Consider the following 27,065-nt stretch of genomic DNA (forward strand, 5'->3'; position numbering starts at 1 on the left):
ATGCGCTATCGTGGTAGAGCGGTATAGCCAAAATCTCGACCGTTGGCCAAATTCATTTCGTTTCTACCATATACCGTTTATACCGCCCACCCCTAATAGATAGATAGATAGATAGATAGATAGATAGATAGATAGATATCTACACAAGAACAGTTGCCTATATAATAACCACAGTGTAATATTCTGTATCAAACACTTAATAACTGAAACAAGGTGTTCGCATCAGGTGAGGACTACTGAAGCACAGAATTAATGTGCCTTAGCCTCCACCAGGCGGTACAGCACACTTCAACATACATCTAGAGGAAAAATACTTTGGTGCATTTGTGATGGCTGGCCGATTACACACTGAGGAGAGGCAGCCACAACAATTTAGCCCTGCTACCTATTTGAAACTCATGGCTGCTTCTAAGAGGCAGTGTGACCACCTGCAGACAGATGGGACGTATAAACATAGATGCATTACACCCCTCATTACAGTATGTGTGGAGGTGTGGTCATCAGTTAGCTACATAGGCATCAGTTGCGGGGGAGCCTTTTTCCATTTTCTGCATGATTAAACTTTGAGTCGGCTTCTCTGCATGTTAACATACACAGAAAGCTCAGAGAAATAAAGGCCATTGACAGACAAGTGGGCACAGCTAGTGTGGCTTACGAACAGGGAGAGAAAAATGAGCGACTCCTCAACCCTTACCCTCTGGCTGAACCTGCCGGTTGGGTAAAAAAAGCACAGGCTCCCTGCTGGAGTCTGCGAGATGAACCAGGGGAGGGACTGTGATTGGCTATCTATGAGAACTGTGGTTAGTGACACCAGAGAAGGCTGATATGAACACACACTGCCTTTTACAACCAGCCAGTAAGAGAACATGCTGACTGAGAAGTTCTTCTCCCTTAAAGAAATTCAAATAATTCAGAATAGGGCTGCAACCATTCACCAAGTAATTTGAAAATTATAAAAAATCTTCAAATTTTTTTGCTTCAATGCTTATTTTATCGCACAGTGCCATAGTGCACCGTGTAAGCAGGAGCGTTTAACCCACATTCGTGACTAAAAATAGACCTACACCACAATAGCGTGTGAATAATAAGTTTGACAACATTAAACCCAGCAACCCCCAGTTTTTCAACAAAAAGACTGATAACACAATAGCTCCACTGGAGCTGACGCTGCCACAGTTTAAGGCAGGGTTGTCAAACTCATTTTACACGGCGGGCCACATGCAGCCCACTTTGATATTAGCGGGCCGGAGCAGTGACACTCCCCTTTGTGTCACGGTAAAGGATATTTACATACATTTATACATAATATATAATTATATAATATTAATATATTAAACTATTTTTCTACATGATGAAGAAAAAGCTGCTGTGACAAAGAAAGAAAAACTGAAAAGAAAAAACTAAAATGTCTATAGCAGAAGGTGAAAAAAGAAACTTTTCTGTCACATATTTATTGTTTACACTGATCACCACGTGCACTCATGTATATATCTATCTACTTAGCACTTTTAATTCTTATTCTTATTCTTATTTTTATTTTCATGTCTATATAAGCGTTATATGACAGTATGTTTGCACTAAGTACCGCAGCAATTTCCTAATGTTGTAAACCTGCTCAACATTTGGCAATAAAACCCTTTCTGATTCTGATTTAATGAACGGCCATAAGGGAGGTTTTTATCAGTAGGAAAAGCTGTAAAGTTTATGAAAATACAGTTAAAAGTCTACAAATTCTGCTTGTGTTTGTTTGTTGTGAGCAACAGATCAAACAAGTTAAGTATTATAATTAAATATAATAAAATATATTTGTTGTGAGCAGCAGAATTATAAATGGCTTCACTGTGAAATGTTGAGCCATGGCTCTGTGCTACATCTCTGACATTCAAAGAATCTTTGCACATCCTTTATTTTATGAAAGATTTCACCCTTAATGCTACATTTTCTTTTCTTAGGAAACCATTTGTTTCTTCAGTGTTTTCATTTTCACAGCACACTACAGCCAGTTTAGAATGACCACACCTAACCATGATTATCTTTGGACTGTGGACGGAAACCTATTTACAGGGAGAGCATGTCATTTCCATACACAAAGGTTTTTAGGTTTTAATCTGCAGATTTGTTCTGTGCCCTCTGCATCCTTATATCCAATCCTCTAGGATGGAAAACAAGTAGCCTGTGAAACTCTGTCCACACGGTCCACAAAACGGACACATGGCAAAGAATATGGAGCAAAGCCTGTCGCTGCAAACAGCAATGAAGCTTTGGAGGACAAAGCTGCTTTTATGCTGCAGAAGGGAAGCTGCGCTAGAAATGTAAGTAAAAATCAATTGAGTGGTTCTATCATAAATCACAGGATTTAATTAAACCTGACAAATTACAAGAGATGTTTCTGTATTTGGTTTGTGTTAAGCTGTGGTGATTTTGATGTGGAGACATAGACATAACCTGAGTGGCTGTGGAAAGGAAGCTCACTCTTAATACTGACACTCCTCTATATGGGAGTGTTTTTTTGTTCAGGCTTTCACAAAGTGTGCACCACATTGGAAGCAGCTTTGCATGGCCGTCCAATGTGTGCCAGAGGGAGCTTAAAATACTCAAAGCATTTAAGCTAATTTAAGGGGCCAGTGTCACTACTGGTTGACCTGTCCAGGGTGGACCCTGCCTCTCGCCCTATGATAGCTGGGATAGGCTCCAGCCCTCTTTCAACCCTGACAACGTTAAGTGGAAGAGGATGGATGTCAGTACTGGTCAGTACTGGTAGCATGAGGCAATATATTACATATTTTACAAACACATATATGTGTGTGTGTGTGTGTGTGTGTGTGTGTGTGTGTGTGTGTGGGGGGGGGGGTGGGGGGGGGGGTGGGGGTTAAAACATCATGCTGGATGTCTGTACTAATATGAGCATGGTATTGATACCATTACATAGTAATGTGTTAGGAACAAACGAATGACACATCTTTTGATGGAAGTAAAAATCAACCTCGAGAGCTGAATTAAAAAAAGGCAAAAGCTGATGTGAGAGACGAGTCCATTCTTACTCTTCTGTTCTCTTACTTAGTAGTTTGTATGGCCTCCACATGTTTGTATGTCTGCCCAACAACATCAGGGCATGCTCCTAATGAGATGACGGATGATGGGGATCTCTTCCCAGATCTGGACCAGGGCATTACTGAGCTCCTGGACAATCCGAGGTGTAACCTGGCAGCATCAAATGGACGGAAAAATAATGTTCCGATCTGTTCTATCGGATTTAGGTCAGGTGAGTGTGGGGGCAGGTCAGTGGTATCAGTTCCTTCATCCTCCAGGAACTGCCTGCATACTCTCCCCACATGAGGCATCGTCTTGAATCAGGAAGACTCCAGGACCCATTTTGGAAGCGTAGGGATTTCACCCCAATACCTAAAGGCCATTGTCTAGCCCAGGGGTGCCCAATCCCAGTCCTCAAGAGTCCTGCAGCTTTTAGATGCATCCCTACTCCAACACAGCTGAATCAAATGATTGGATTACCTCTTCAGCATGCCATCAAGTTTGGCAAAGGCCTGATAACAAACATTCATTTGATTCAGGTGACGGAACAAGGATGCATCTAAAAGCTGCAGGATGGTAGCTCTCGAGGACTGGGATTGGGCATCCCTGGGCTAGCCTGTACAGGTCTGTGTCTCCTACCTCCCAATTTTGGTATCCTATGGCAAATTCCAATTGGGCTATGGTGCCAGGCAGTGAGCACAAAGCCCACCACAGGAGTTAGGGCCACCAGACCACCCTCATAGAGTCACAGGTGGGCTTAATGTGCCATCCTGGACACGTTGCACTACCTGTGGAACCTCTGCAGGGTTCATTTAATGCCTCGTGCTGCTCGTAGGGTCACTGACCCCAGCCAAATGCAAAATAATGAAAAAACAGAAAAGATGCAGAGTGAAAATGTTTCTTCTGTTAATTTCATTCAAGCTACAACTGATTTATATCCCCTACTGTATCTCAGAAGTGTGTGTGTGTGTGTGTGTGAATAATTGTTTTACTTTACAACCAAACATTTCACTTTTTGACGTCAGCTTCAGAAAACTGTCTGATTATATCAGAAAATCAATGTTTATTTTTCTGGAAATCAAAAATCATGAAAGATCACATAAACACACAACCTTGAAAAATTATGAAACTATCACTGGGACCCTAATAAGAAGGTCTGTGACGGTGTGTTAAGACGGAAAAATGTTCAGTATATTTTCAATAATGTATTTTAATGTATTTTAATGTATTTTTCAGGTTTATACATTCAAATTCAAATTCTGTCGTACACAGTACAATATGTAGTGAAATGTTATTGCTGCACAATATCCGACCATTAAACTACAGTAAAGAAATTTACAAAATTTACATTTTAAACAGTAAAAAAAAAGATCTAACAGATTTAAAGAATAAATTAGGAATTGAACCTAAGAATTAAGCTAAATTATAAGATAAAAAGTAGAATATGCAAATAAAATATTTAAGAAAGAAATTATAAGTAGTGTGCAAATAAACAGTGTGTGTGCAGTGACATGATGCATGACGGTTCAGAGTATCCCTGCGTCAAGACCCGAATAGCCTGAGGGAAGAAGCTCCTCCTCATTCTCTCTGTTTTGGCCTTAAGAGAGTGGAAGCATTTCCCAGACCTCAACAGTGAGAAGAGGCCATTGTTGGGATGGGAGAGGTCCATGTACAGTGTGTTTTGTAGTAGCCTAAAACATGTATATTTTCCACTCCGCAAATATACTTTCTGAAGGAGAAATTCTAATGTATAGTCAAGTAATTAATGACAAATCAGGGAAAACTCCTCTAAAACTCTAATAAGGCTGCAAAAGACACAACATAAAATTCCTCATATTTTTTAACATAGTCGATAAAATTATTATCTATTGGTTTGTATTGAGGTTTTCCGTTGTTCACTCTGTTGTTTTATCCTATTTCTTTATTTTTTATTGCAGTTTTAAACAAAACTGTCCATTTTATACATTTAAAGATGACATGACGCTCAGGGCAGGCTATTTAAAAAAACTTTCTGTGAAAGAAATCTAATTTTCAGCATCACAAACATTTTTTAAAAAGTAATAACATCTAGTATTTTTAATTACCACTACAACATCAGCTATAGAAAGTGTTAAAATGAGTCATTCTTTATAATATGAAATATGAAAGTTGCATGTATCAGCAGCTATGATGATTTATGAGCTCGCTAATATATGATATTTATTTAAAGGCAGGTATCTTCATCAGTGTCAGCAGAGCCCAGGGCAGCCTTAATGCCACCCTAATCATTTCACTGTTGTACACAGCGTTTTATTCCCCCGTTCACCTGTCATCTCACACAGTCATTAAATTAGTTTGGTGGCAAGTCGTGGCCTTTCTTGTCCGTATCAGAGATGCTAAGGCTTAAAGACAAAAGACTCATTATTCTATAGCATGTGTCAGATCTACAATCCACACCAGGCTGTCTCTTTGTCTTTTCATGCTAACATTTCAGCTGCTTGTTTCCAGATTATTGACATCATGTGTAGCCATTCGATAGCCCATTTCATCAGTGTAAGAGGTTCTTTCACTCTTAATTAACATCTGAACTGAACGAGGAAATGCATTAATGGTTGCTTTGTTGTCATTGCAGCTAATTAATACTCAGGAGGTTTGCATATTCCTGGAAAAACAAATTATAAAACCGATGTTTCAGTGAACACAAGACAGGCTTCTTCAAATCAAGGTCTTATTTAAACAGTAGCTTACTGGGACGTGTTAGTTAGAAGGCCTCCTGTCACCTGCACACTGGGCTTCACAGGCCAAAGTGTTACTCATGAGTTCCTCATTTTTAGCATTGCGGCTATTTCAAGTTCACTGAGATCTGACATTGAGAGAAAAATAATGCACAAAAATAATGGCATATTTAAAAAATGGGGGCAGGGGAGGCTTTCCCAGTCATTTCCTTATTTCTACCTTACTTTAAAAATGAATCTGCAAACTTTTATCAAGAATAGAATTATTGATAAAAGAAACATCGGCCCAGTCACCAACAGCAGCTTTACATGTTCTACAAATATTAAAATATTCACAAGCTACACTGTTTTCATCAATCGATTCTTAATTTAATTTACTTAATTAACTTATTAATTAAAGTACTGAGTTCATTTTGAGGGTTCATATAACAGATTAAGGACATTTTGCATCGTCAGTGAGGAACAGAAGAGTGAATTCACTCAATCGCAGAACCATGAAAAATTATGAAATGCAAAATATAACAAACAAAAAACATTCACCTTTCTATTTGAAGTAAATCAAGTGCAAAAACAGTTGTTTCAAACAAAAAGGGAACAACTGAATAGGAGATAGTAGATACATGAAATAAAGAAATAAATATGCACTGGAACAGGCCTCTGCTCTGACCACAGAGAAAATCCTCCCTGCAAGCCGGTGAGACAAAGTACATTTACGCAATCTGTTGATTAGTAGGCTCACTGCGAATTAAGAGATCATGTAAAACTGCAACAACTGCATCAATATAGACCAATGCTTAAAAAGTCATTTGGACTTAGTGGAAGAAAAACACTTGAACACGACAGAAGTCTGAATAAAATCCAGTCCATGTTGGCCTTTTGTTCAAAGCTGACAGGACGAGTTTACATGGACATATCCATATAATGCTCCTTGCTACACACACTAAGATTTACCTTTTAAAAAATATATTATTCTAAGTAATGAAATGTCTTTACATTTACATTCTTAATGCGGACACTTTACCCGCTGGAGTAAACCTTTCACAGCACCATGCTGGTTTTGCTTGTGTCTTAAATAAATAAATGGATAAAAATAAAAAAGCATATAATTGAAAACCTATACAGAATACCTGTAAATAAAAAACAATAATTCATTTAATCTTAAATACATATTTAAAATGTTTACATAGTTCTGACTGAGCACATAATGTAATAGAAAACATTTTTAAATGGGAAAATATTTAACAGGTTTAACGGCCTGATCGCTGTTTTTTTTATTATTGTTATTTTATTTAGAGCAATAATTTGTAGATAACCACAAATTTATGTCAACTGGATATAAATTTGAGGAGAAAAAGCATAGCTCGAGTTTTCTTTGGCATGCTGATCATTTAAAGAGCCCTGACCACCAGGAACAGGTTTCTGACAGGTTAGCAGAAAATACAGTCATCACGAAAATAAGAACTAGATGTAAATTTGAGGTAAAAGACACGCAGCTCAGCGCTGTGGGAGTCGGCTGCAGGTTACAGGCTTCAGCCGAAACTTTGCTGCTCACTGGGTTTTGCCTTTGAGCGGTGACACACGAGGAGGTCGTTAACAAATTAAGATAAATCAGAGAGCAGCAACAAACACTGACAACTGCCTCATGACAACAGGCTCAGTTGTGAGTGTGATATTATATCGGCTGTTTCGAATATCGTGCGGTAACATGCAGGCTAGTTTTGTAACAAACTCTAAACAGATCCACAAATAAAAAATTTCCCACGTGTGGGACCAATAAAGGTTATCTTATCTTAAATAACGAGTCATAATTCATAAAACGGGATATAATAATAATAATTAGGACACAGTGGACTGTTAAATCTTACATTTATTCTTTATGTCAACAGTACACGCAGCACTCTTAAAGCGTCCACTTGGTCTCCTGGATAAAAACTATCACACAATCCTTCATCAGCTTTGGTCAGCTCGTGTTCCAGCAGCGAGCTGCCGCTGAAGTCAATGAAGTCGCTCGTTTATCTACATTAGTGTCAGAGGACGTAAGTCGCGGTTTGCCAGGCCGCCCCCTCCTGTCATGTGCAGCCCGGGGAGGGAGGTGTGGAAACACCGCCCGTGTTTACGGTCTACATTCCTCCAGCTAGGGCGCTGCTCTCTGAACTGAACTGCTGGAAGCCATCAGCATTCATTCAGTAGATCGGCTCTGCTGGGAAGCACGTGAGGCGCTCGGAGACTTTTTCTTTGTTTTTAATCATCTAAACATTTGATTTTGCTCCAAAGATGCTCCACAAATGGTCTCCCTTTGAATCTTTAATACTTTTTTATTTTTCGGAAGATTTAATTATGCGGCAGCGTAAAACTCTCAAATAATTACCCAGCAGTTTCCATCGTGTTTACCACTGTCACTCTTGCCACCTGCAGGCCCTTTCATTAGAACTTGTTGTGAACAGATGCCGGACTCTGCCTGTATGATTATTCCGAGCTCACCTCTGCGACTCAAAGCGAAACAATAAGCACAAGAACGACAGCATGAATACGACAGAATGTGGAGAAGTTGGACCTACAGTGTGCGCTCCGGCGGTGCTGCCACTCTCTATGCGCCAGTCCGCTGATGCATGCTTTCAGAGCCTTCTCTTGCAACATGCAGGAGGACGGGCTGGAGGTGTAGAAATCCAGCATCTGTCCGGGACTTACGGTGAGCATGTCCATGCAGTCAAACATGATAAGAGGCTCTTCGTTCAACTACTCTTGTGTGTGATGGATAAAAATCGCCGACATAAGCGCAAGCAACTCCGTCGAACTCCTCTCCCCCTCCCTCCCCCTCTCCTTGGCACGGCGGATTTCGTTCCTCTTCTCCTTCGTCCCGCACTGGAATCACTAATTATTTCAGTCCGAAACGCTCCGCCGCTTTTTCTAAATCCTCATTTCTTGCACCGAGTCTACTCTCCGCCCTGCCGCGAACCTCTGAAGACTCCATAATAATAACAATAATCCGACCTGTTTTTTGGAAATCGCCCCGTCTCGCATTGGGAGCGGTGGTAAAACACGCGCGAACAGGAGAATTTGTCTCTTGTAATAATAATAATAATAAAAAAGAACCACGGACGGCGTTTAAAAGCTCACGTTTCCTCTGCGATGACGAATGGGTTATCCACCCCCCCGCGCAACTCATTTCCAACTAGTTTTGCCACAGAGAGTGAAAGATTGAAATGCTTAATATATGCCGGTGAACTCTGTATGAACCCTTCCGAGGCGGCTGACCTTCAAATCACCCAGGCAGGCTGACATCACTGCAGCTCCGCAGCGCGGAACAAGGCGAAGTGAAGAAACGCAGGGAAAATAATACTTTCTTCAGTTGGGAAAGAAGACCCACGCAGCTGTCCCTAACATTTGAAACGAGGTTTTTTATTGTCGTTATTATTATCAATTGTATTATTATTATTATTGTTATTATTGTTATTAGTCATTATACAGTATCAGCACTCACATCTCTCTGGCTGTGATGGGCATATTGCTTTTTACGCACGACGCTCACTGTTGATGAAGGTTGGACCATGGGATCAGTCGTGAGGTCATGTTATTTATTTGATTAGTGATAAGAACTTTATCGTCATTTTATTTATCTTTTATTTTTGAATTAAAAAAACAATACTTGTTCTTGTTTTACATGAAAACCATGTGTTTCACTGACAACAATAAGCATATTCACAGTTGTGCGCATTAGTAAAAAAATATAAAGGGCTTATAAACTAAACTGTGACCTGTGATTTGCAACATTTTAGAAAACTGCTGACTTTGTTGTTATATCGATATACTAAACATATTGACAATGTTGGTAGCATTTAATATCTGAATAATTAAAACATGAGTTTCAGTGAGACCCAGAATACAGATTTAAGTTGCTTTGACTTAATTTTAAAATAGCAGATTAAAGCAAAAAATAAAATAAAAAATTAAACTTTAGAATAATATTTTGAACCACTTTACTGAGGGTTCTTCTAAATACTCTTATTTATTTTGGCTACAGCGCAGCTGCCGTTCCAAGAAATGAATCATTCCCAACAAAACACGTTTAAGCCGACAGGCTTACATGCTGAGGGAACAAATGTATTATTTCGAGAATCTTCCTTATTTAAAGGGTTCTTAGTATAGCATCTTCACACAGCATCAGTTTCTTATGATCTGTTATTGACAACATGATTCATCTGACTGTTGATCTTCCAGGCTGATGAATCTTTATCTGTTTTCAAACATGAAATCATACGAATGGGAGAATCAATCAACATAAATTATTTGCCCTCTCGCACATTTAGGAATATGCATGAGGGGGAATCTTATACACAAATCCTCAAAACAACATTAAGGGAACAGCTGCTGATCACAAACACAAAGAGAGATAAACTTCAGTTAGGAAACAAAAACCATCGTGACCACTGGAGAGGTAACAGTGAATCGTTTTTCACATGATTGGCACACACCTTTGCTCTAATTCTTCCTTTTTCTCCATTTGTGCATTTTGTTATTGTCTGCTGTTCCTGCTGGTAGCTGAGATGGTACCTGAAGGTCGTTCAGGTTTGCAGGTAAGTCTTCTAAAAAGGAACAGAAGTACTTCTGTGGGCTTCATGAGGGGAATTTCAAAGGGTTTTTTTGAGTTGGCTGCCTTTTGTTCCAATCTTTGTTAAGATGATCCTGCACTACGTCAATAATGTTTAGGTACAGGCTTTCACGAGGCCAATCCATGACTGATCGTGTTCCCATGTGTATGTTTTCTATGCAGGTATGCTTTTACTGCACTTGCAGTGTTTGGGATCACTGTAATTTGGAAAAATGAAGCTGTTCCAATACCTTTAACTTTATAAGGTCCCCAAAAAACCATGACGACACCTAAGGTGTGTTTTACAGATGGATAAAACCGCTCACTGATGTACTTCTTCCCTAACCTAGACCGTACATATAAACAATAATTTGAACCCAAAATGTCCACTTTGGATTAATGAATGATTAAAACAAGTTGCAGTCCAGTACGTGTGTGAAATAGCTCATTTCAATTCTCTCTTCCATTGAGACTCTTTGCTGGGATTTTACCCCCATTTCCTAAGGACGTGACTTTTAGATACTGTTTATAGACATATATATGCTACAGACACATCCACAGTTTTCTTACATTTCTTTAAGGACAAATCCCACACCACATCGAGGTTTGACAAATGTTTCGGCTGATAGCTCTGTGGGAATCACCTCGTTGGTTCAGAGATACAATTGCATGTCTCTCAAACCTTGATATTTTTGGAAATTTGGAAATTCAACTAAAGAAATGAGAACAAATTTTGTGATTTTGCGACCAGACTGAAGGTAGACTTGGTTTTGTGTAGGTGTGTAGGTGTAGGTACAACACTAGTTTATTCACCTAGTTCGGTGCCTTTTGATGTTTTAATGATTTATAGATCAAAGTTAAGTGGCTCAAGACTGTAAATATTTTATTTTAAATAGCATCAAGTGCTAATTAGACAAGAAGTGCTGCTTTCTAAACTGAGCTCAATATATTCTGTCTAATAATTACTCTCCCTGTGCCTGTGTTTGGTTCCAAATGAAGACTAAATTACTGTGATATTCTTTGCTGGCCACCAGGCTCTACCTGACAGACAAACACCGAAACAAACACCTAAAACCAGAATTGTATTTTCTTGTAAACGTCTCTGATTCTCATCATCTCTGTTTTGTGGTTTGATCTCCTGGTTTACATTAGTGAATGTCAGTTTCCTCCTGTTTCTACAGTTGCTCTAGTAAAAAAAAAGTTCTTTGATTTTTTTGTGTATAAGTTTGGTCGATATCATTCTTGTTATTGATTCCTGTGATTGTATTATTCCTGCCTGTTCCACACCAGCACATTGTGATATATTTGCTTGGGTTGTGTCAGAGGAGATCTTTCATGCTGCTGCTGTGGTTGGTTCTACTGCATCATGGTAATGTCTCATGTTTAAATCTCCTGCTTTGGTTAGTTCTGGTTCTGTGTGAAAGTTTGAATGTTCTCTCAATGCCTGCTTGGGTTTCATCCAAGTTCTCTGGCTTCCTCCAAAGACACATGTAAGGTGATTGGTGATTTGAAATTTTCATGGATGTAAAGTAGATAAAAGTGCTGTGTTTGAAAATGTGCCTTGTAGTCTGAAGCACTTTGGGTGTCAGGGCCCCCAGTGCTAAATATTCCTGTCTTCTGAGGCCTCTTTGCTCCCTGTTTCAGATTCTCTCCCAGTGGGCCTGAGCAATCTCTGTCTTTGTATTCCCTCATCTGTTTTGTTGAGCTGGTTCTCCATTAGAAATCGCCCCTGGAAAACCCTGCGCTCCACCACCTGCTTGCCCTCCTGCCTACGATCTCCTGTGAGTGAACCAGTCCACCCCTCCTGGACCACTATTCACAAGTACACCTGAACATTAATCTTAACAACACTTGGAACTGTTATTTTACCCATGTACATTTTCGGGATTTAACACCCATCACCTCTCTCCCAGTGGACCGCCATCCCAGGCTCAGGTTCTGCCTTCTGAAGCTCATGCCCGTGTTCTCTGGCACATAGTTTCCCAGTGCAAACCATTAAGTGTTGCAAGTTCTCTACTTCTTGTGCAAAGTAAATACATTTGCACTACTATCTAGTCTCAACTTGGTCATGCTTTAGAGTCCACTTACCTTTGGTGCTTGCACCTTAACATAAAGGTCCAAACAGCAAGAAATTCTTTTTTGGGTTGCTGGTTTCCACTGGTTTAAATAAACCAGCCAAACTGGTTTATTCCAGAATTGTCCCATTTCTAAATCTTTGTCTAGCAGAAATATTACATACATATTTGGATGCTTAAGCCTTATTAAAATCAAGTGTCAAAAGAAGATACTCATTCATCTAAACTAACACCATTAATTTGCTACCCGACACCATGAGAAAACCACGAAGAGCAGAAAACGAGTCTCAAGTTTTCAACTAGATCTGACACAAGGACACTCTATCTATTCATATCACATATCTTCATCATTACAGTCGTTATGAAAGGCACCGTGCAGCCTGTGAAGCCTGTATAAACAAGCAAAGTTATCTGTGGCTCTGCAGGGCATGGCCATATCTGTAACAAACAGTCACCAGTGGGGCTTATAAAGAAATACTTTAGAGTCATATTATGGGAAATGTTCTAGTGTTTTTGGAACCACATTGGTTTTATCTACAGCAAATCTCCAAACTTTATAAGTTTATAAGTCAAGATTGTTGAAAAAAAGATTAAGGCGTTTGTTCTAAATGCTGATAAAATTGATTTTTCCACTTCTCTGGTATAGTTTTACTTGATTTACAAGGAAAACAGAGATAGATAGATAGATAGACAGATAGATAGATAGATCACAGAGTAAGTGAGGCAGTTTCAGAGGCAGAACCAGTTTGAGTGGTACGCAGCACACAGCACACTGATCCCCACATAACTCATGAATATTGCACAGAGCCTACAGCAAAGCTGAAACAAAACCCCCTGGAACCCAGTCCCACCCCAAGCCCCTCCCCAACACACACGAGTTGACCCCTTGGAGTTCAGCAGGTGTAACACTAACTCCTGGACACACATTCACACAACCCCGGTCAGCACAAGTAATGAATACATTTGACAATCCACCTGTAATTAGAAGGTGATAATGAACCCATCCATCAAGATAAGCCACTTTTTGGCATCACTGCTCCGCAGTTCATGGCTGTTGCCAAAACTCACTCTACTGTGACTATAAGCAGTGTAGCTGATCATTTAATAAGGAAGAATAAAGTCTGACAGCCTCAAGGGAACATGCATACAGCAGCTGATGTTTTCAGCTTCTGCACAACCAACAAGGAGGAAACTGGAGAACTTACCTGCTTCAGTGTCAGAATGACGTATAGGCGCTACTTTCTCCACAAGAAATCCTTATTTTATAAACTACTTATGAGAACTAGTCAGTTTGGTAGTCACAATTCATCCATGGGTCAAAACCCGTTCACACAGCTATATTTAGTTACATTTGCACTTAATCTATTGTTAATTTAATTGAACCTGCATGAAGCAGGAAAGTAATTTTCCACTCATGAATCGTGCCTAAGCACGATTTCAGTACATGAAATTATACCGTTGAGCTTCAAACTGATACGGAGTGAAACTAAACCAATTTGGGATTCAGCATCTTGCCCCAGGATACTTTTGCCTGTGGACTGGAGACTCGGGTCTCAATGTAATGACCTTCCAATCGATAGACAATGCACTTTATCACCTGAGCCACAGCAGCTGTTGGTATGCCTGTCTGTGTGCAGATTCTGTCAAGCCTGCAGTGTGGTGACGAAGTAAGACAGAGTCAGGATGGTCTTTGCAGGTCTGCAGTTGGGATCAAAATAAACATTTGAAGATGGTTGTGGTTGGATCCACAGATGGGGAAAGGGCTGGAAATTCAATTTTTAGAATTGTTTTGATGAAATCTCACACAGTATAGTGTTATCTGGTGCATATAGATTTTATATAATTTGTCCACGCTGGAGAAGTTATATCTCTCGGCTGGCCTGGGAACCCCTTGGTGTTCAAGCTGGAAGAGGTGGCCGGGGAGGGGGAGGTCAGGGCTTCTCTGTTCAGGCTGCTGCCCCCGTGTCCTGGGCCCAGTCCCAGATAAGTGGAATAAGACGGATGGATGGATGATTTGTGCGGTCCAAGAAGAGCGGTGTTGTGGCAAATGTGCCAACAAAATGACTTCTAGTTACATGACTACTAGAAGTAATGAAGAGTTGGAATACTTTATATTTCCTTTTACATGGTTTGTGTTTACTTCACGTTTCATGTGCTATGAAGTTCAGGACGTCTGTGCTCTGATGACTCATTGTGTTTATTTTGTTCATCTGATAAAAACAGAGAAGCTCGGCTCCAGACCCGAAACATTTCTTGACGCACACATCAGAAACTTTTTTATGAAAGAGAGCAAAAATGAACTAATGTCAAACTGCCACAGATCAATGCAGCCTCACAGAGGTTACAACAGAAACTTGGCCAATAACAGGAACTATACGCTGCTCCAAAAATTTAAGCAACACCTCGAAAACACAGCAGATGCCAAAGCTGTGTGGCTGACAGAGTGGGAACCAAATGCAAGACTTGGAAACAGAAGAGATAAACTAGAAGATGGCTTTATTAAACTAAAGTACAAAATTATGAGTCAAAAACAAGGAAACCAAATTTTTCCTCCTCCTCTGGCAGCACTGTCCTACGTATGCAATAATTCTAACATGACTGTTTATTATGGGTTTAAAAATCTTATTCGGTTTTCATATGAACCTATTTTCAGTGATATCAACTTTAATAGCAGGAAATTAACTAGACAATTTTTTTCCTTCTCTCTTTTTTGCCACATTTTTCAAGTAACCCTTTATTTGACAACAGCATAATAAAACTGGAGATTCTTTTTTGTGCCACCCAAAATTTTAGTGGCCACTGTATGAAAACGTTCTGGACGGGCCACTGAAGACCCCCGAAAAAAGTGATGCAGCATTTTGCTGAAATATGTTTCGAGCACAATGGTAGTTTGTGTGGCTCCCACATGCTTGTATGCATGCCTGACGATGTCGGGGCATGCTCATAATGAGACAATCGAGTCTCAGTTTCTTCCATGTGTCACGGTGGGGTGCGCCGGTGTGTTTTTTGAAACAGGACCCAAAAGCAGATGTGGACGAGTAGTTGCAGGTTTAAACAGAAAGGTTTATTTGGATGATAGCAGGAGTTAAACATGGAACCCTAAGCAAACTAAAAAACACTGAGAAACAAACACTATGAAGTTCTATGACTAAGACTATAACAATGACAATGGTGGGATAACAGACGATCTGACAATGACATTCAGAAAACAGAGGACTTAAACACACACGAGGCGATCAGGGGAAGTGGAGACACATGAGGAAACAGTTGACTTGGATATACATAATGATGCACAGAAAAGAGTAAAGTAAATGCAGTGAACAAAGAACAGACTCTTTCAAAATAAAACAGGAAACACGGAGACGAACTAGACAACAAGAGCCACACAGACATGACACATAACGGATGCACGAACCAGGGAGCCCGAGTACAGGGGAAGATGACAGAAACGACAACATGAACTTGACAACATAAGACACACAGACATAAACACATGAAGGCCAAGGGAGACTCAACACAAGGGTAATATAATAACAAATGAGCTAGAATAACTTAATGTCCATGACACCATGTTCATTTTTACAGGTTCTTGTGTCTAGTCCTAGTTCACCCAGTTTAGGTTGTAGTTTAGTTTTCACCTTTCCCATTTCCTTTTGTATTTTTGCTCGATCCAGGTTTTTCTTTCCCTCCCTCTACTTCTTTCTCCCTTTCCTTTCCCCCAGTCATGTCTGTCCCGTATGTAAGAACTGAAAATGAAATAAATAAACAATAAAAACAAAGGTCAATCAAATGGACCAATACGGCCGGGATGGTGCACTCGGTAAAGTAAATCGGTTGGGCATCTTTCTCGGCCTTCAGACAATAATTCTGACGGCAAAAGAACCAAACGGGACAAGCGGCAAAAAAAAAAGGGATCTAAGAAACTCCCCCCCAACTCTGTTATCCAACATAAGTGTACATAATGTTTTTCATGTCTCCCGCTTTGAGGTGTTTCTAATTTTGTAATTTTAAGACTTTTAGGAATGTTTTTCTTCACAATTGCACAGTATTTATTGATTATGTGCACTGTCCTTGTCAAGAATGGCTCCAAGATTACATTTTTACTGTAATGCCTTCCAGAGTAGTTATCTGGTTAAACACTACGTTTCTAAGACTTTTAGGCCAGGAGATTAGAGCCTATCCAGGTCCTAATGTCTTTCAGAGATTCCTGCAGTTTAACTAAGTAGTATGTGTCACCTGGCTTCATAGACAGTGTCACGGCCTTTTATGTTCCAAACACCAAAAAAGTCCAAGAAAAGGCCGTGGGTGGCAACGGGAGGTTTGTTTTAGAACGCACTTCTGACTCCATTGTTTAAAAATCATATGGTGTTTATTTCGTGGAAAATTAAAAAGAAAAATCAACCAAATAACTTCTTAAAACTTAAAATTAAACGAAAGTTAACTCAATTTGCTTTAACAACTTCAAAAGTGGTCAGAAAATCATTTTCTAACCCTCCCGTCTTCCCATCAGACATTTGGAAAACAAAAAACCATCTTTACCACACCCCTCCATGGTGCTCTTAATCCCCTGATAAATGGGAGGGTCCATAAGCCAATAAATCAATCACTTTCCAAAAACTTTTCCAATAAAATGAATTACAAATTTACATAACAAAACTAGGTCAGCATATTCTTACAACTTTAAAGAAAAAACAAAAATGAATACAAATTGCGTTTTATAAACATTCAACAAAAATGGCCACAACAGACAGATACAGCCTGGAATCACTGACATAGCAAGGAAAACGTATACTATCCCATCTAATAATACTGTCTTGGAGAAGGCTGTATAATATCAATAGAAATGATCCCAGCATGGAACTCTGTGATTAACCTTAGTGTGTGAAGACGATTCCCCCAAAACATGAACCAACCGGAGTCTATTAGACAAATATAATTCAAACCACTGTAGCACAGTACCTATAATTAAAAAACCTTCACTAATGTTGCTTCAGTACTAAATTCTGAATCCCGACTGAAACTCCTCTGCAGATGATCAGTTGGATGTTTTAAAATTTCACCTTAAAGGCCCACGGTATTCAGCCCACTAATAGAAACAGATGGATCACATTTAATATTGAAACATTAATTAATGGCAGGACTTTTTTTGAGTAGTCTTCCAGGGATGGGGTTTAATAGAGATGGTGATGATTTAGAGGAAGTTATTGAACTTAACTCAAAAAGATCGACTGGAGACTGAAAGATTGAGTACTTTGTAGATGGTACGTCATTACTTTGATGATCAAATGTCGTCTAAAAAATGCTTCAATGTTTTCCTGAACAATTTCTTAACCTGTTGGCAGCACTAAGAGACTCAGGAAATAGCACTACCATGGGCTCTATCCTCTGGGAAAAATTACTTCTTGCAATATTTTATGGCATTCTCCACCATATTTGTCAACCAAACACAGTTCAACCTCCACACTGGACTTAAAGTAAGCACAAAGCTCCCCTGCCAGCGTATTTCAAGTTAAATGCACATTACTGTTTGCTCTGTACAAGACAATAGGTTATAAACAATGACTGTGAGGGCTGATTGTGAGTGGTTAAAGATGTGTACCGCTGGCCAGAGGTGCAGAAGAGAGACCCATTAGAAACGAGAATGCAATAAAGAGAGCTCATTTACTCCTAACAACCTAAGTACATTCAGCAATGGGTCCCCTGCTGGAAATCTGGGTCGATGGAGGAGCAGTAATTACACTTCTAAGTGTCTTAATGTGACTGCCTAAATTGTTTACTTTTCTGTCTCCCAAACACTGGCTGATGGATCATTTTCATTTCCAATTTGTGAGGGCGTGTGTGTATCTGCTTGTCACCATATGCATGTGTATGAGCGTATTTTCTGTGTCACAATGCAATCGAATCCATCTAAGACAATTTTCTCATTTAGCCCTACAGCAAAGGCTTTCTTACAAAATTGTTAATGTTTTAATCTGTTTTTAGTTTACTTTTGTGTATTTTAATGGTGAGCAAAACACTATTAATTTTTCATTTGCTACATCCACTGTCCTATAAGAGAAGGTTTTAGGTGTTGTTTTGACAGGTCCATATTTACTTGGCTCATGTCTCATGATAGCTGTGGTTTTAGCTATCATGACAGCAACATTTCAAACTGTGATAGAACCAAACCTTTTTGTGGAAATTGATCTATTATGGTCAACAATTGGTTCTTTAACAGTTTTATAAAGTTATTTTTATAAAATAAAGGGATATAGTGCTATAGTATGGAAATAAACTCTATTTATTCTCTTGGCATTGATCACCTTTGCATGTGATTTAAAAACATTTAAAAGATGTTCAAAAAGAAGAAGCTATCATTTCAGAAAAAAATCAATAAATGTACTAATTTGTCCATAAAACCCTGATGTTGTGTTTTCAGCTCTGCCAAGGGGATTCCAAGATATTCACAGAAAAAAGTTCTGTGTCCAGTATATGTATTATATATTATGTTACTGCACTTTACTTAAAGTTGTAAAAAAAATTATTTGCTGTGTGCATACACATGGAAATGTCGATAGAGCACTCGGTGCAGTGACTCCCAAACTAGGCGAGTGGCTCCAGCAGATCCCGGGAACAACATCGGAGATCTCTGTCCAGAAGAGTGCAGTCCTGGGAACAGCTAAGATACTGCAGGACCCTCGAGCTCCCAGGCCTCTGGTAGAGGACCCGAGCTTGGACAATGTAGCTTGTGAATAGCTAATCGAATAACAATAAATAAAGTGAACATGTGGCATTGCTAACACAATATTCCTGTTTGTACTTTTAAAAATACAGCTTTGCAGAATTGTTTGTGTTGCATCTTAATGTTAAGTTATAAATTATCTGAGGTCACGGCCTGGCTGTATGCTAACCCAAGTTAAATTAAGCTAACCAAATCTAGCTTAAATACTTGTAGCTAAAAAATAAAAAGGTAATAACATGCCAAGGTTGTCATTTTATTATAGTATGTTTAAAAAATTATTATTATTCTTTTTTGACATTTTGTTCTTACAAAATAGAACATGAAAATACTTTTAGTGGCTAAAGTTGTCAAACAACAAGTTGAATTTCAAATTGCAGCTTGCTACCTTTCATGAATACCCTGGCATTGGAGAATTTAACAAATGACCAGTTTTTGATGTGAATGAAATTTATTCCAACAGTTACCTCAACATCCAAGACCAGGCTTCCTGTTTCAGGCCTTCTCTGACTGCTGTTGGCAGGTCCTCACCACTGCTGACCAGGAAGACTCCAGCTCACCCGGAGATTTTCTAACCAAGAAGTCTAATAATGATTTCATCAACACTGGTTTTAAATTCGCCCTTTTAGACCCACAGACATGCAGACTACAATCAACATTATTTGCCTCATGTATGCATGGTCACAATATCTCCAAACCGTTGTACGAAACCATGAAAACCATATTTTTGATATCCCTGGTTATTTCACAGCCAAATCAAATTTCTCCTTAATGCGTCACCTCAGCCCTCACCTCCCTAACTCCGCTGTAGTCTTCACAGTCCCGGCTGTAATGAACAGTTTTACAGGCAGAAGTCTGGTTTTGCAGACAGGGAAGCTGCCTATCATTCAAGCAGTCTTCTCTGTGGCTTGGGGAGAGATTACTGAGGATACAGACAGCTTCACACAGTGAGCCACAGCCTCTCTGATCAGTGGAGCACTCTCCTATCTCCCCACCTTATACCCCTGGGGCAATGATTTCACAGGGATTAGCACACAAAGTCGCCTAATCTCTCCCTCCTTTTTCTCTTTCTACTGATAGCTGTCTCAGATATGAATGCATACATATACTGGCAATCACATTCCTTTATGTACAAACACATTAAATGGGACAAAAACGAGAACGTAGTAACCAACAAATTGCAAAAACTCCAGAAAACAACTTACCAGCAAATATCTTTAAATAAAACAGATCTCAAGTCTTAAAGGAATAGTATACACAAATCTGGAAAGTACTATTCATAAAAAATCAGATTCATAAAAATCTGTTGTACATTTGTTTTTGACGGACATTTGGTGTAAATGATATGATGAAAGTTTTCCATGCACCTTCCTTTGTTTGGCGGTCTAGTTATTGTGCATACAAATTACCATAACTTAACATAAAGACATCTCAATGGAAAAGAACCATCATCAATGCTACCGTGGGTTTTTTCTGCAGGGATATGCTGTGGATAACCATGTCATTTGATTGGTTAGCTTTGGCTCAGTTGACTTTTAAACTGTATCCAACTACTGGGCAGTGAAAACACTGGTTACTGCATCTCAATGAGTACTATAAATTAGTACATTTTGGTTCAAGGGGTGCCTCTCCCATCTCAGTGTTGGGGATTCTTCAGACTAGTACCAAATGGCAGAACACAGACAGCTAATTCAATCAGAAACCCTGAGGGCCACCCAGCATTGCTAACTACATCATGGTTAAGCATCTTGAGCTTGTCAGAATTATCGAAAATGACAAGTGAACTTGACATGAACCAGAGAGTCAGAGTGGAATACTTGTATTGGCATTTCTTAATCTACGTACGGCACAGGGCAGTGCTGGAAAAATCAATACTTTTCAGTCACTGTTGGGTTTTTTCTATGTGCCTGAATAAAAGAACTCACAAGCATCAGGTACAGTAAGAAAATAGCACAGGCTCATTCAAGTCATGAGACACAAAGGAAAGATATTCAATGTTGTACAAATAATTTATTATATTTTAAACCTGAATCCTATTATTTATCCCACATTTTAGGAGCCCATGAAGTTGTTCAGACAAAGAAAGGAAGTTGTGTTTATAAAACTCTTCAGAATCATATGAGTTTGGGTTTTTTTTCCACATATATTTCACGCGTTGTGATTTGGGACCCCCAAAACAAAAGTCAAAACTAAATCCACTAAACACAGGGGCAGGAATAGACAGGGGATGATAAGAGATACTCAGACAAAGAACAAAGACAAAGGCAAGGTAGAGGTGAATCCAATCAATGACACGGAAGGAGGAAGTAAAACTAAACACAACAGACAAGAGAGAAACGACTAAGTAAAAGCAAACTTCAACAAAATAACTGAAACAAGAAGACAATAGAAGACAGGATAGAATGCTGACAGGTCCTAAACAAGAAAGAAGTAAACTAATTGATAAAGAAACAAATGGTAATTTCTATGACTAATAAAGCAAGAACTTAATAATACGACGCAGGGGAGGAATAATAACAAATGGAGCTAAATAATAAAAGACTTAAAAATAACAAGAACCAAACTTAAACAAGAACAATACAAAAGAAAAGGCAGTAGAAACTCTACAAAACTCAAAAACCACAGCAGAGAAGAGGGGCCTGAAAACTGAAGGCTCCGCCTCCCATTCTACTTTTAAATACTCTAGGAACAACAAGTAGGCCTGCAGAGCGAGAGCGAAGTGCTCTAATAGGGTGATATGGTACTACAAGGTCATTAAGATAAGATGGGGCCTGATTATTTAAGACCTTGTATGTGAGGAGCAGGATTTTGAATTCTGGATTTAACAGGAAGCCAAAACAGGAGAAATCTGCTCTCTCTTTCTAGTCCCTGTCAGGACTCTTGCTGCAGCATTTTGGATTAGCTGAAGGCTTTTCAGGGAGTTTTTAGGACTTCCTGATAATAATGAATTACAGTCGTCCGGCCTGGAAGTAATAAATGCATGAACTAGTTTTTCAGCGTCATTTTGAGACAGGATATTTCTAACTTTAGAGATGTTGCACAAATGGAAGAACGCAGTCTTACAGATTTGTTTAATATGTGCTTTGAAGGACATGTCCTGGTCAAAAATGACTCCAAGGTTCCTCACAGCGTTACTGGAGGCCAAGGTAATGCCATCCAGAGTAAGAATCTGCTTAGATACCATATTTATTATATATATGTATATGTGTGTGTATATATATGTGAGCGTGTATGTGGAAATATGTGTGTGTACATATGTATGCATGCATATATGTATATATACATATATGCATGCATGGGTGTATGTACTTGTACATATCTTTCTTGTGTAAATGTAACTTTGTCTGTATTATTGTGTAAATACTTATGCTATTGTGTACTTCACAAACATGGAGAGATGCCAAACTGAATTTCATTGTTTTTGTAACAATGAAAATAAAGAGCTATTCTATTCTATTTCTAAGATTTTCAGGGCCGAGTACAATGACCTCAGTTTGATCTGAATTAGGAAGCAGAAAGTTAGTGGCCATCCAAGTCTTTATGTCTTGAAGACATTCCTGCAGTTTAACTCATTGGTGTGTGTTATCTGGCTTCATGGACAGATAGAGCTGGGTGTCATCTGCATAGCAGTGTAAATGTATGCTATGTCTTCTAATGATGCTGCCTAAGGGAAGGATGTATAATGTAAACAGAATTGGTCCTAGCACTGAACCCTGTGGAACTCCATAATTAACCTCAGTGTGTGAAGAGGACTCTCCATTTACATGCACAAACTGGAGTCTATTAGATAGACTATAGAGATGCCAAAATCAAAAATGATCTCACCTTCTTGAAATGGCATCAGCTACATGTGTTACATCTTCCAAACACACACTCTTCGTATACACCCTTTTACACAGTTTTATACATCTAAAAACTGTTACTCAGATGGACTCCTTTAAATACAAGCAAACTTCCATCTCATCAGCTGCTATCACACATCTCATTCGCATTTATTGGAGTCCATACATCATAATGAAGGTGCTGTGAGGGGCAGATTACGCCAATAAGTCTTGCACAGCAGGGATCGCCCCAAGGACAATAATTAAAAAGGGCCTTCCTGGTCAATGGACTAGAAGCCTGCCGAAATGGTGCCTGACATCCAGTCACCGCCGCTTTAACATTGAAACTTTCCTCTGCTGTGCTCATTTTTTTCTCACTAGTTTGCTGCTTTGTAAAAATTCTTCTTCCTTACAGTTTTTTCACCTGTCTTTAATTTGGCTCACCATGACATTGTGATTTTAATTGTTTAAAAGTTTATATGCATTTAAATGCACAGTACAGATAAAAATGTAAAGATTTTTAATAAGAACAGGAAATTAAAATGGCTTAAAACAATAAAATATCTGAATATCAGAGTGAAGTTTTGATCTTGTAAAAAAAAAAAAAGGAGATATGAAAAGGAAAGTCCACGACCTGATTTTAAAAGTTCTACATGTGAACTCTTAAAAAAGATGAGAAGAAAGAAAAGGAAAAACGCTACCACAGTAAGCTTATTTTTAAGAGTCAGTAAGTGTAACAGTTTGGAAACAGCTGTTATGTTATGTTACTATTTAACACACAGCACAGAGCAGCGCTCTTTCAACCTATGCATTTGGACACTGCGTTGATTGTATCATATGTATCAAATGACAGGATCTTTGCAACACAGCAGGTGGCTTAACTTGTGCCAAAAAGCAGTGTACATTCTCTGCTAGGGATTTCACAGTCATGAGTATACAAAGAGCACTGGGTAAGAGCTGTCATCTAACTTAATTGATGGGAAAAATACATAACCAAAGGGACTTAATACCTCTGCTATAGAAAATTGCTTGATGACAAAAACTATTTCTGCACAATTGTCTGACATTCTTTATAAAAGTTGTATTAGTAAAAATCAATCAATATTCTTTCTTTGCATTCATTTCCTTAACTTCATTTGGTATAATCTCATCATTATAATCAGTCTATAACTTTGTCTTGTTACCTCAACGCCAAATATCCAGCGTTTGCTAATCGATTGTTAGAGCTCTGCAGTTTTGCCACTGTTCTGCAGAAGCCAGGGGGGTGTGGCTTAGCGGCTTTCAAAGCCTGCACAACAAACAGAAACAGAGAAGCCATCTTACTCTATTAATGAACCACCCCCACCCTGTCTGTCTATGGGTTGCATTTGCTGGTGGAGGCCAGGACCAGCAGCCAAGTAGAAAATGAAAAGAATAAAGTAGCTTATATGTCACGGTTCTGGGTAATTTTGACCCAGCATTTTGAGTGTCTTATGTTTTGGTTTATTTTTGTATTATGGATTATTTTCTGATTATTATTTTGTCGATTATTATTATAAATCTATGTTTCAGTTATTCTTGGTGAGAGCTTAGTTCTTAGGTTTTGCGTCTCATGTTTAATGTACGCTTAGTTCAGTGTCTAGTCTGTCTCTTGTTTCCTGTTTTACTTTGAAGGGTCACGTCTGATGTCAGTGGTCGTGTCCAAATTCATGGGCTGCATCCTCCTGAGGACCCGGCCTTTGCGGTCTACGTGGGTCGGGTCCTCAGAAGGTCGGGTAGGCCGGAAGTAAACGGCTGTGAAATTGGACGGTCTCGCCTTCTGATCTGCGTCACCGCTGTCTCGGTGGAGTTTAATAAACTCGGCCGTCTGCTCCTTGCTATCTAAAATATAACAGGACACCGGAGTAAATTCTCGACCGTCTCACACTTCTGTTTAATCAGTTTTCTGTTTGACGTTTATTCAGCTGTGTGAAAATCCCGGAGGAACCCACCCGGGGGATTAATAAAGTTTTATTTTATCTAATATAATAACTTTAATCTCAGCCAAACCGATTTACTCACGAACAAACAAAACACTGAAAAAAGCCCAACAATAACATTTTAGGTTGTCTAAGTGACTTATATATTACGTTTAACCCGAGCAGCGAAACTCCGCGGTGATCTGAAAATGATGTGCCGGGAGTTGTGCCGTTCTCGGCCGCATCAGTGACCCTCGAGCTCCCGGCGAGCTATCGAGCTGGTGGGTAGCAGACGTCTCCAAAAACGTCAAAGCACTTTTGCAAATATGCGATATCTTGATAAACGAGCAGATATTTGATGTTTACACAGCTACTTTCTCGCCTGAAAATATGTTAAAAGTTTATTTTGTGACTCAGAAAGATTAGTAAGAGTAATTTTAAAACTTAGTAGCGGCCGCCATTGTTGGAAACTGGAGTTTGGCTGGGCCGCGCTATGAATTCTGGGATATGGTGGGCCACGAAGGACACACCCGACCCATCCTTCAAATTCGGGGAAAAGGAGGACGCATTTGTCGGCTGCATTCGAAGGAGTCTACGAATTTGTACAGCCTTCGGCGCATCGCTGTGACGTAATCGGTCTACAAATGCGTCCTCAGGAGGAAGCAGCCCATGAATTTGGACACGACCAGTGTATTCTGTTTTGCTTCCCCTGTCTCGTCTTGTCTATTACTCCCAGCTGTGTTCCCCACCTGTTTGTAATCTCCCTGTGTTCTCCTGTGTCTATTTAAGTCGTGTCTAACTGTGCACTAGTTGCTGGTCTGTCTGTAAATCTACTGTGTTTCATTCCATGTGTTCTCCCTGCTGTGTACCGTCATATGCCTCAGCTCACCCTCCTTCGTGTTCATGTTCTTGTTCATGTTTAGTAGTTTAGTTGTTCCCAGTTTAGATTATCTTCAGTTCCGTTTGCCGTTTTTACAGTAAACCTTCGCACCTCCACGAGTGCCTGCAGTTGGATCCTCCTTTATTTTCTCCACATGGCTCATCCCACTCGCCGTGACAATATGTGATATTATATTATTTATTTATTTATTATTTATTTATATTATATTATTTACCAAATTTCTGATAATGCTGTGTGTTAAGCCAAACCACTGCACTAACAACAACAACTGATCCAGTAGTTGCATGTTTCAAGAATTCACACTCTAATGCAGGGGTCATTTTACAACTCATCACTTTGATCTTAAAGGGGCCGGACCAGTGCAACTCTTTTCTGTCAGTGTGAAGAAGTCACATTTAACTGTTTTTGAACACGGTGAAGAAAAAGCTGCTGTGACAAATAAAGAAATGTGTCAGCACGACTCTTTGGACTTAAATTTGAAGAAATAAATGTGTAAAATTACAGAAAACGTTCTGGCAGCTCATTGCCCAGACTGTCCTTTTCTTTTAAACTGTAGAAAAAACTGACATTTCTAAAGTAGAAAGTGAAAAACAGAAACTTTTCTGTCATTTTTTTGTTTTGTTTAATGACTTTGTGCAGTATGAATGGCCATAAGGGAGGTTTTTTATCAGCAGGGAAAGCTGTAAAACTTATGAAAATACAGTTAAAAGTCCACAATTTCTGCTCGTGCTTGTTTGTTTTGAGCAGCAGATCAAACGAGTCAAGAATTTTAAATGACTTCAATATTTTATAATTTATATTTATATAATTTATGTTTATAATATATTCATATTCAGGCCTGTGAGACTCATTTAGACACTCAGACGCTGAGCCATGGCTCTGTGCTACATCTCTGCCTTTGTATATACTTTACTTTATGAAATATTTCATACTTAATGGTACATTTTCTTTTTCAAGGAAGCAGTTTTTTATTCAGCGTTTTCATAAAAGCCTTATTTTTATGCATTTACTACTACATGGGGAGAACACACATGAGGTTTCACGCCTGGACAAGTTTGAAACCTTTTGTCCTCAACAATGGAAAATGACTGAAAATAAAAATGGTATCACTTTAGTCAGCTCCTAATTTTGTTCTGCACTCAGCTTTTCGGTCTTCAGTATCGTTGAAATGCAGTCAGATGCTGCTCATGTTACGTTTTCACTCATTTCTTCACTTTTCCCCAACGCACTAGCATTTAAATCCAGCTCCCCCTCTTCCTTTGTCACTGGCCTGTATCACTA

The 27,065-nt window shown here is 39.1% G+C and overlaps 1 protein-coding gene across 2 annotated transcripts in view; it reads right to left on the reverse strand.

Moving 5' to 3' along the window:
* Window positions 1-27,065, reverse strand: part of LOC148096852 (retinoic acid receptor beta-like) — a 127,349-nt gene that overhangs the window by 91,422 nt on the left and 8,862 nt on the right. The window contains exon 1 of one of the 2 annotated variants that reach the window (XM_087834674.1): window positions 8,303-8,606. The exons of the other annotated variant lie outside the window; for it this stretch is intronic. Within the exon in view, the coding sequence (XP_087690800.1) occupies window positions 8,303-8,459 (157 nt within the window). The 5' untranslated portion in view covers window positions 8,460-8,606. Of the gene's footprint in view, window positions 1-8,302; window positions 8,607-27,065 lie in introns of those variants that run through there. 2 annotated transcript variants of the gene reach the window in all.

This window comes from Neolamprologus brichardi, chromosome 22, assembly GCF_056152115.1.
Source record: "Neolamprologus brichardi isolate AB-2024 chromosome 22, ASM5615211v1, whole genome shotgun sequence".
Classification (NCBI taxonomy): Eukaryota; Metazoa; Chordata; class Actinopteri; order Cichliformes; family Cichlidae; genus Neolamprologus; species Neolamprologus brichardi.